The following is an 11382-nucleotide window of genomic DNA, read 5'->3' on the forward strand; positions in this document are numbered from 1 at the left end:
AGGCTGGGGGTCCGCGAGGAGCCAGTCACTCTGCGGGAAGCAGACACCTCTCTTCTCTCTCTCTCTCTCTCTCTCTCTCTCTCTCTCTCTCCCTCTCCCTCTCCCTCTCCCTCTCCCTCTCCCTCTCTCTCTCTCTCTCTCTCTGTCTCTCTCTCTCTTTCTCTTTCTCTCTCTTTCCCTCCTCCATCTCTCGCCCTGCCTCTGACTGAGTCCTCCAGCTAGCTGTCCCTGAGTTTGAAGCCCGGGTCCGAGTCGCGATGTCGCAAGTGATTTGATTGGCAGGGAGACTTGTGATCAAATGATTCGCTCTCGATGAGAGGCTTGGCTTCTTTAGCCCTCTGAAGGTTTTTTCTGTGTAGACTTGTGACTTGCTAGACATGCTAGACTTGTGATCGGGGACTTGAGCCTTGCCTTGGCACTCCACCTCAACAACTTGCGAGGTGACTGGACAAAGGAAACGTGAACGTCTCAGGCACGCGCAGCCTCCTGGCCTACTTGCGCGCACACGGGAAAACAAAGATGCCTATGAATAGAACGTTCGCTCTCTCGTCTTGAAATAGACTCCGGGACTGCGCGAGCATGTCCAATCCAAGCTCCTGAGCGATGTGAACATCTTCTGTGGATGACGTGTCCCGTCTATGGAACGAAGCACCAGCAGGGTTGATGAGGCGTGCCAGACTCTCGCTGTTTCGACAGCAGAAACTCAAGCTTTCTCTCCGTGCGTTTCCCTGCGCAGTCGGACTGATTCGGACAGGGTCGGGGCGTGTGTGCGTGTGTGTGTCTGTAGGAGGGAATGGGAGGAGGGCAGCAGGTAAATGGCAAGGGGTTGAATTGCAGAGGAGACGCGAAGAGGGCTGAGAGAGACTGAGAGGCATCAGGGATTCAATTAGAGAGCATTTGTGCTTACGCCCACACTCCTGTACGTCAACAAACATCCGCCTGTCAGAATAGCATACTCTGACGAGCAGCACTCTGCTCTCCCTGTGTGTGTGTGTGTGTGTGTGTGTGGTGGGTGGAAGGTTAGATCTTGGAAGGGAGGAGAGCAATGTCAGTCTTCAGGTAGAGCTGCCTTCGGGCCAGCCTGGAGAACAAAAGAACCGACAGAGACATGGCGTTTGAACCGGAGAGAGGGAGAATGCCCACAGATTCCAGCTGAAGTGGTAATCTGGAAGATTACTTCCCGTCTTCCATTCTAGAACATTTCGAGTGGTGGTTTAGTAGGGTTGAGCAGAAGTAATTGCAGCGATGCGATTCTCATGGTGAACTTACGACACATACTTTTTCTTTAGGGCGTTTTTTGGTCACTTTATTTCATATAGAGAGACGGGAGAGCAGGGAGATGAAGTGAAAGGTCCTTGGGTTAGACTTTCGTTTTACGATCTCCACTCGGGCACCCCCAATGATAAAAGAAAAGAGGTAAAAGAAAACTTACAGAGAACGTTGACATTCAAACAATCCCAAAATGTGTGTCCTTTTCATCACTAAGTGTTCCCTAAATGGGCTTTTTTTTCCTGGGCCTTGATAGCTAACTGCATAGACAAACAGAATATTGAAAGGTCAGCCTCTGAATGTCTTGTCGGTTGACTAATGTCGGATATCGCAGCACTGTCGAATACCGAAATAACTGTAACCTTTTGCGTCGTCTTTCGGGGCAATGACTGTTTTGTGTGTGTCGCAATTAAAACAGTGTCTAATTCCCTTCAAGCTGGAGCCGCAGTGTTTACGAGGACTTTTTGGGGTTGTCATTTCACAGTATCACGTGCATTTCAATCAAAGTATCGTCATACTACGAGGGCCTCACTCGGCGGGGTCTTAAGAATCCAGTCAATTGAACATAAAGGTCAAGGTGATTACGCAACATTGGGAGGGACCTTTGCAAAGGCTGCCATACCCTAAACACAAGCCGTTCTCTCCCTTTCCACCAAAGACATGCAAGCTCCATTGGAAATACTCTCAGTATACAAACACCATTTCCCATGCGGTTCGTTTGTAGACTTGTAAGTTCCTGTTGGAAACCTAGGAGATAAAAGACACTTTACAAAGAGACTTTGTAATCACAATTTTCCAGTTTCAGAGTCGCCGTTTTAACTCATGCTGGCTGTGAGCTTGTCTTTCTGCTCTACGTTCGTGAGCTTTATCTTACTAGTTACAGACAGCTGAGCTTCGGTGGGGAGTGCAAGAAACCACCAAGTTTTGTCTGAGTGAGCAAGCGAAAGGCCCAAACAGAGATTCGATAACTAAATCGCCTGTGTGTGTGTGTCACAGTTTCTGCGTATGCGTGTGCGTGCGAGAAAGTGCTCCCGCCAAGCGCCGCGGACTCGCAAAGGCTTACCAAGCCACAGCCGAGAGACGCTGTCACTCAGTTTTATCTGATAATGCGACGGGAGACAAACCCTTGTACGCGCAGATGGCTCAGGAGAGCTCATGGCGAGCGGCCAGTCCTTGGAGTTTTTAGAAGCGTATCTTTTGAAACATGCAGGTATGTTTACAAAGAAAATAGACAGAGGGAGAACCGAAAAAGTCCCAGGTGGTCCCAGCCAAAGGTGCAAGATCCAAGGATCTCAGATGAATACCTCTGCAGAATGGAAAGGAGCGACTCGACCTCCACAACCACGGCAAATGAGATGTGGTGCTTTGCTTCACACCATTCATTACCAATCTCACAGAAGGCCAAGCTTCACGTACTGTAAGCACACAGTAATCTTCCGCGGAACAGACTGCATTGGATTTATTCGAATGTTGTCATATTCCCCTGAAGCTCTATAATACATCCATGGGGTTTTTTGCTGAATGTTCTGTTTTCTCATTTCTCCAACCCACGACAGGTAAAAAATGCAAAACGAACATCTTTGCATGCAGACGCAGGTGCACCCTGGATCATTCTGTAAAGGCAAAAAAGAAAGGTCCAGTTGAAAACGTTCAGTTTTTTTTTTTCTTTCCGAACGAGGCCATTCCACCAATCCTCTGACAAAAATAAGGTCATTTCTTCTCCTCTCTTTTGTTCTCCCTTCAAATGAAACGTTCAAACCAGCGAGGAGCATTCTGGGGTTGTTACTTACAGCCATAGAAGAACTGTAGCTCAGAATATACGCTATTGAGAATCCGCCACAGGGTCTCCTGGCTCTAAAAATGCCAGGGCTGCATGTGTTGGCCAAATCGCCTCCATTTCACAGTGACTACATCCACTGAACACAGTCACCATGGGTCAGAGCACCATTACCACAGGAGTACACAGTTATGGCAATCGGTGGATGGTTACTACACTCTGAGTACACACTGACCACATTGTGACTACACACAGACTTTACCTGAGCGGACCACACCTGGACTCATGATGACCCTGAGTAAGAACGGAGTAGGAAGGAGTACTCAGTTTTGAACAGAAAACATTTTCAACGATAACGACTCTCAGTATTGCGTCCTGTTGGTTTTCTTCTGAACTAAGACAGAAAGAAACAGTGTAGGTGGTGTGTTTAAGGGAAAAAAAGTGTTGTAGTGGATGTGTAAAATGTAGCCTTCCTCCAAATGGAACCCGCCGTTAGTCATGCTGTTCACGAATTCCGTCGGTGTTAAGATTCCTCCTTTAAAATCCGGACCTCTCTTCAAGTGTTCATTTCAATGAGAGCATCAGACCTGGATTGAAAAACCTATTTGTTATCGTTCAATAGGGAACACCTGTTAAGTGAATTTCAGTGCACCCAAGGTAATGGAGAGAAAACCGTTCTGCTTTCGACCCACGCCTCCAGAAGATGCTTCTGTGAGGAAGCTCAGTCCTTGTCCACTACATCGGTGCGATTATCCATTTAGGCGCGGGGGTTGCTACGTGTTTGAAGACCAGCTGACTGGAGGGAGAGTTTAACAAACACCTTGACATAAACGTGTTCCGTGCAGACACAGTGGTAGGCTTCTAGAAAAGTCTATCTGAGGTGTGAAGGTCAGAGTACACGCTTTATAACAGAAAGGGAATGCAAAGATAAAGGGCGGCCAACGGTGATTCGTGGTTCCATCAGGCGGATGCCACATCATGGAGCCATGACCGTCCTCAGGACCCAATACGAGGTACAACACGAATGCGACGCCACCATAAGACAGAACACATGAATGGATACTAAGGCAATCGCTGATCCACTGATTGTGATTCGCCCCAGCACGTAGCACCTCCCCGATTCCTCCCACGCCGTCGAGCATGCAAGCCCAAACGTTTGACACAATATGGCCGTGTTTCGAAATGGGCTGGCCCCTCCCACGGGCCGCCATTTTGGGGCCTCTCCACAGCAGTCTCCTAGGTCCCCTTCTCTGCCAGTGGCATCTGGTGTGGCATTCATTCTTTCAGTGCCAGGCATTCACGACATGAGGGGCTCATCTTGAGCAAAGAATGATATAAGGCGGAGCCAGGCATGTGCCAACACCCTCCCTGCGATGGTGTTTGATATCCAAGCCGATCTGCTGGCGGCCACAGCTAGCTGCTCCATTTTTAGACAGGCAACACATTGTACTCTGAAATGTGAGCATCATTGATCTATATCCCTGTCACACTGTTATAGCGGCCCTAATCACCTGAATGACAAAAACGTATGTTCATGCCAAAAACTCTGAGCATTAAACTTAAGAACTTCTTTTGGACAGGTTACTGTAACTGTAACAGAAGTCATTTCAAGACCGCACATTTCCATTATGTGGCTTATATTAAATGTTTAGTTTGAACTTTTATATTATAAACCGTTCCATCAAAGTCGGTTTTCAGGCTTCACGATTCAAATCATTTGGCCTAATGAGGTAGGTTTGAGTGCAGAGACTCATAGCAGCTGTGTACAGACCATAGTTAATTAAAATAGAGAGAAACTCATTCAGTCTCCGATAAAATATTCATATCAAAATGACTTTCCACGTTAGTAATACAGCCAATACTCTTGATTAAGATAATGACGTTTACGTACATTCATTTGAATTAAAGTATTTGATCGATGTTTTGTTTCACTCGCCATACTGTCGTCTTGCAGTGATGAACATCGGTAGAAGGATGTTCTGTGCTGACATCTACATTATGTCAAATTGGAATTATGTCAAGACGCAACATAAATCTGTGAAGAATGATATGGCTTGTCCAGCACTGCTTTCCAGGAGAAGGCACACATCAAATCCACGAAAACGGGGTAACGATCCATCATTTCCCGGATAGTTTGCCCCCAAGTCAATTACTTGTTCCACCAACCCTGACCTCTCAGACCTGCATGCCAAACCCTAAACCTAAACGTACCCACTGACGATAGAGAGATATCAGATTTCTCATGTTGCCAGGACCTTACCCCTGCTGACCAGGAACACCCCACAAGGCTGGCCATGTCAGAGACAATCTGACCCAGCCTTCCGCCCGCAACAGTTTGGCCCTCGTCAAAGTCGTTCAGCTCTTTAATCTTCCTGTTTCGCCTTCATCCAACAAACTGGCCAGGATAACTGATTGTTTGTTTACCATTTAATCTACCCAGACCTTGACATGTGACCTTGTTTGGAGATGATAAATGTTATCCACTTCATCTCTGAGTGGTCATAATGTTTTGGCTCATGAGTGTACTTCATTGCAGCCAAAGATTTGATGAAAATGTCTGTTGCATCCAACTGAATGTGTTTACTCGTGAAGCAATGCTAGCATGTCAGAATCACTTTGCTTTTCACTGGATAATGTGCTGGAAATAGGGGGCGAAACCCAAATACTCATTTGTCTTCCTCTTAAAAGAAACTTAGAGAAGACACGTGCTGTCAGTCGCAATCCAACATTATTACACATTAAGTCAGTTCACCAGTAACTGAAGACGGACATTAATATTTCACGTTCATCTGTAGCCTTACCCCCCTCGCTCTCTATCAGTGGAGGCAGAAGTCTGATGACAAAGTCAGAAAGTACAACTCCTAGCGACGGACCTGTAACCGCAGCCCCCCAAAACAAATCAGCTGCGAATGCATTATGGATGAGCTTCCAAAAGAGACGATATCGACTGCCATCCGGAGCGGCTGCGAGTGCGTTGCTCTTTTTATGTGAGTCTTGATAACTCGGAATCTCTGAAGTAAGCTAACCGGAGGGAGCTGTTGTTGAGAACCACTGATAAGGCACTGTCGGTGATCTGATCTGGGGGAACAACTATCCTGTATTTGTTTAAAAAAAAATATATATAGCAAAGTGCCTGTACACTTTTTAGATTTACTAGCACACGGGACGCTAGAATTGGAACTGTGCCCCTTAGTCCATTCGGTTGGGAAAAAGGCACCACGAGAATCCATTTATTTTCGAAAACACCTTCTGCAGGATGGGGGCCTCTAAGAACAACAAGGTCAAAACAGTTGACATAGTAACAAGGGCCTGGGTTTGATTGGAGCATTGGAGGATACAATCGAGGAACACCTCTTCTCCTCAGCTGCTAATATGTGGTGGGGATGTTTCAATGGCCTCTTGCTTATTTTGACTTAAGGGAGTTGATTACTGGTTCTAATGAGATTCAGAAGAGCTCCATTTCTTTGTTTGATTCAGAGAGGGCTACTTTGCAGGAGGCTCGCAAACACATCATACCTAATGGTTGTATTATCTACCAGTTGTTTCCTCTCCATAGAGCAGCATATGTTAAATGCATCGACAGAGCCCTGGAAACGCATAATAAAACACATCAGGTCTGTCATGGAGACACGTGGGATTTACAGTGGCAATCATTTAAAGCAAACCAGCAGGTTTCCAGGCACGTTAAATGATTCCTTCACCGAGATGCACCCAAAACAATTTCTCGCGTGAATGATCTCTCGCTTGTTCTGCAATCCGATTAAGCCGTCTCGGACTGAGTGCAGGGATACAAAGAGGGGGATTCGTGTGAACTGAGCATTCACTCACAATATAATAACAGTCATCTGTGAAGATAATTGTGAGATTGATCTCGACATGCATGGGGGTTAATGGCAACCATTTGTTAGATGAACGTTCCCTTCTAAAATGGCTTCCCACGGGCACAGGGTCTTAAAAAACTCAAACCTCGGTAATAAGACTGTCCAAGGGAGCGAGGGTAAAATAGTGCCAAGACGCTCGAGCTAATGAGTGAGACACACGCTGTCATAGCTAACTGCTGTCTGACTAAATTAGAGCACTCAACTCAAAAGCCTCAAGTTTGTACATAATAACAAGCACTTTTCAGTAGGGTGGATCGTTCGACAGCCACAAGGCTGGTGCGTTTTCCAACGGCGCTGTTGACTTCCTTCCAAGTCCACACACAAACCCGCCCATGCCTAACCCTAACGCCCCACAGTCCTTGTGATGTTTATTTGATGACAAAGTTTTCGGTTTCACCACCATCCTCGTCGTGCATACGATCTACAACTGAATAATTTAGCAGCGGCACAGACAGAAGGTATGCCGATCTCGGGCGACCTGCGTTGAAACACCCACCACCACCACACCCCCCAACTCCCCACAGATCCTTCCCCAGGTAAACAGCCTGTCGGTGGGACTCCCAACCCTCCAGATCTCCCCCTGTCCGCTCCAGCCATGGACGAGCTCCAGAGGAAAATCCCCCAGCGCTACGAGGGGTGCAAGCCCCGGAAGGTGAGGTTCAAGCTGGCCTCGTCCTACAGCGGCCGGGTGCTGAAGCACGTCTACGAGGATGGCCAGGAGCTCGACAGCCCAGAGGAGAAGTACCCTCACAGCTTCATCCACACCAAGATGCCCCCCAGCCACCTGGAGATGGAGCAACTGTGTGGCTTCCAGGATGCGCAGGACCCCCAGGGTTTGTACCCCCCCACCGGCCTCATCGCACAGAGGATCAATGTTTACAGAGGTGGCGGAGGATACAGGGCCCCCGTACGTTGCGACGCTACAGAGGCGGACCCCAATGTGAGTCTTACAAGAGCGTGTGAATGATTTGGTGCATTTGGCTGAAGTATGCTTCGTTAGAAATGCTGCATGCAGCAACAGTGAACTGGCCAGGAAATGAGCGTGAAAGGTGCGCAAATGCGACAACAATCTCTGTTGGCTTGCTTTGCTTTTTGGTGATGGGTTGCGGGCAAGCTCGAGTCTGAGATGAAATACACTCATTCATCCATCTGTTGCCTTGGAAGATCTTCTGCTCCGTTTGTCTTGTATTTGGTTGGTTAGTGGGTCAGACTTTTGTCACTGCAGGTTCTGGATGACAGTTTGAAGACGTTGTTTTCACTTGGTAGCATTCCACTAGCTACAGTCAGTCTTGCCAGTATGCCTCGCCATGTATCAAGTCGTATTTATACTCATTTACATGTTATAGTCTGTAGGCTTGGCGACTATCTGAAAGTGGAAGAACACTCATGTCTCAGAGATGAATGAAAGATGTTGTGCTCGAGTCAAAATGGCTGTTAATTTGGAGAAGAGGCCTGGCTCGCATATTTGAAGCCTGTCAGTCCATATCGAAATCTTGAGATTAATATTCAAACCATGTTGGAAGAGGTGCCAGAGGGACACGATGAACACAGCCTTTATCCGTTGCCAAGTCTTAAGCCTGTGTGTTTATGTGTGTTCAAATGCAGCTATTTGTGTCTACCAGTGGATCAGAGAAAGAAATGTGTTTTCTATTTTCACAGAGGACAGCCTATCACGTTCAGAGTGAAAATGAGAGGGGAAGGGGAGACGTTAGCTTTCATCAAAATGCCATGTTTATTGAATAAGTGATTTGAGTATATCACATGGCATAAAGTATAACATAGCTCCACGAACTGTTTATGGTATTATAAAAACCCATCAGTGTTGTGTTCTTGAAACGCCAATTAAAACCTAAGGCCATAAAATATTGATCATGACCGAGTAATCACGATGATTTCTTTTTTAAAGACCGAAAATGCACCAAGTTTACGCCACATCAAGCAATCCCTCTTCGGCACACTGAACATGTGAGGCAATCTTCACATTTCATCCTCAATTAACTCCATTTTTCCAATCTGATCCACGGCCACCGTTGGCCAACCAGTCTTCAGTGTTGGACTTTGGGAAGATAATCATTTACACCAGCAACCTGCGGATCATCCGAGCACCACAGAGGAAGGCGGAGCCTGTGAGAGCACTGGCACCCCCTGGTGGACTGGAGGAGCTCTGCCCACGGAGCAGGGAGAAGGGCGGCAGGAGAAGGCCAATAGCTCTGTGTGCCCAGGAGGAGAAACTAAACCCTGAGCCACAAGTCCAGGTAATGATCCCTGAATGTCATGAGCACCATCACTCTCTCTTTCTCGCTCTCTCCGCCCCCCCAACACCCCGCCCCCCCCTCCCCTAAACTCATTCTCACCCTGCTACTGTCTTCCCTTTGTGAACAGATACTGACGCTTCACTTTCTTCCTCTTCTTGCGACTCCCAGTAAGGATACTCATGGTGCAGTAATCCCCTTTCTGACCCTCTCCAGCTGATTACCGCTTTTGTTCCTTGTCTTGTTCGTTCCTAACTTCGCTGTACCTCAGAGAAGTTAATGCTCATTTTGGAATTTCTCCTCCTCCACTCTCTTACACGTTCTAAGTGTGCATAACCTAAAACAAAAAGGAAAGAAAACTCAATCCAATGTTTTTGCTTCTGTTTTATACCGTGCTCACTCCTTTCTTCATTTCTTCCTTCAGCTTGTCTCTTATTGTTAGGCTGTCGGTGTCGGTGGAAAATAACTAATTTATTCTCATACTTAGACTCCCCAACATCAACGCATTAGGAGAGATGGCTTTATCAACCAAGACACCTGCAGGTTAGATGAAATGGGCTTTATGACACAGGCTCTGTTGTTAGTAACACGTCCTTGTCTCTCTCTTTCTCTCTCTTTATTTCTCTCTCTGTTTCTGTCATCTCTCTTTCCCTCTCTCTCTCTCCCCTCTCTCTCTCTCTCTCTCTCTCTCTCTGTCTTTCTCTCTATCTCTCTCTCTCTCTATTTCTCTCAATCTCTCTCTCCCCCACACTCTCTCTATCTCTCTCTCTCTCCCACTCTCTCTCTTTCTCTCTGTCTCTTTCTCTCTCCCACTCTCTCTCTCCCTCCCTCTCTCTCCCTCTCTCTCCCACTTTCCCTCTCTCCCACTCTCCCTCTCTCTCCCTCTCTCTCTCTCTCTCTCCCTCTCTCTCTCTCTCTTTCTCTCTGTCTCTTTCTCCCTCCCACTCTCTCTCTCCCTCCTTCTCTCCCTCTCTCTCTGTGTTGTGGCTCCAGGACGTGCCCAGCTGCCAGCACTGTGGAGGTTCGGGCTGTGCCCCCTGTTCTCTGTGCCATGGCAGCAAGCTGTCCATGCTGGCCAACCGCTTTAACGAGTCCATCAGCGCACTCCGCTGCCAGGCATGCTATCCTGATGGTCTGGAGAAGTGCCAGTCCTGCACTCCCAACAAATAGCAGAAAATACACTGCCGTGTGTGTGTGTGTGTGTGTGTGTGAATGGATTGTCTCTGCTGCAATATCACTTTTATATCAAACCTTCACGGCGGGTGTTGGGACCCTGTCTGTGGTTTGGTGAGGGACTCGAAAGCAATCATTGAGAAAGGGGAATGGATAGACGTCTGTACAACCGGGCGAAATCACACAATGTAATTACTGCGCACAGTGAATGTTTATTTAACACACTGAGGCTGAATCCTTCTTTGGTCGCTGTGTATTTTGTATTTCTGCCAGATAGGGTAAAGGCTGCTGCTACCGGTCTTATCAATTTAATTAAAATAATATAAACCTTTTACGTTTGGTTGATTCACTGAGGAAGCTGCCCTATCTTCTCTCTACTCACCAGAGAGAAGAAATGCTTTTTATCTTTTATGGTATATGGCAAGAGTAATTGATTCTTTCATTATTTTAAAGTTGTCAGAGAAACTGAATAATGACTATGGGTGAGCCGGAAACAGGAAAGCACATCCCTCCACCAGAAATGAAAATTATATTTATGTGGCAACTGCATAGTATGCTTAGCCTGGCTGCCAGCCCAACTTCTCCACGCCCACGAAAACATTTGGTCGGGAAGTTGGGTCTGGAGGGTCTCGTATCGGGAACAACTACATAAAACCAGGATCGGGACGGACCAATGAAATTGCCAGGGCGGGCTTTATACATGATGGACAGATGATCAACAGTAACATAATCAACAATGTCACAAAATAGCCCTTGGGTTGAATTCGTTTTCAACAAACAACATATTACATTGCTCTGGTTGTAGGTCTATCCAATTGAGCGAAGAGGCATTTGTTATTACGAGTTCGGTTGAAACACGCCCCATAGTCACAGCCCAACGGAGAGTTTTCAGACTCATATTCTGACTAGAATTATGAGTATGACAACGTCAGGCTATAGTATGCTCACACAGAAATGACCGTGGCTTTCTTTCGCCCTGGGGACTTTTTATACAACAGCCTCCAGAGTTTTACCTTAATGTTGGTGTATC

At 46.9% G+C, this 11382-nt stretch overlaps 1 protein-coding gene across 1 annotated transcript; it reads left to right on the forward strand.

Moving 5' to 3' along the window:
- The first annotated feature begins 6234 nt into the window (after positions 1 to 6234).
- On the forward strand, positions 6235 to 10686 carry grxcr2 (glutaredoxin and cysteine rich domain containing 2). The gene is made up of 3 exons (XM_084684341.1): positions 6235 to 7867; positions 8970 to 9182; positions 10173 to 10686. Exons 1-3 carry the CDS (start codon positions 7523 to 7525, stop codon positions 10347 to 10349), a joined length of 735 nt encoding a protein of 244 aa, XP_084540467.1. The 5' UTR covers positions 6235 to 7522; the 3' UTR covers positions 10350 to 10686.
- Positions 10687 to 11382: the final 696 nt, after the last annotated feature.

Source organism: Hypomesus nipponensis, chromosome 20, assembly GCF_054491055.1.
Source record: "Hypomesus nipponensis isolate SF chromosome 20, ASM5449105v1, whole genome shotgun sequence".
Taxonomy (NCBI): domain Eukaryota; kingdom Metazoa; phylum Chordata; class Actinopteri; order Osmeriformes; family Osmeridae; genus Hypomesus; species Hypomesus nipponensis.

Bases quoted from the DNA above. Each gene is read 5' to 3' on its own strand.
- grxcr2 (XM_084684341.1), top strand. From the start codon at position 7,523: ATGGACGAGCTCCAGAGGAAAATCCCCCAGCGCTACGAGGGGTGCAAG. The intron at 7,868-8,969 runs GTGAGTCTTACA...TTGGCCAACCAG, and splicing joins CTACAGAGGCGGACCCCAAT to TCTTCAGTGTTGGACTTTGG. The intron at 9,183-10,172 runs GTAATGATCCCT...TTGTGGCTCCAG, and splicing joins ACCCTGAGCCACAAGTCCAG to GACGTGCCCAGCTGCCAGCA.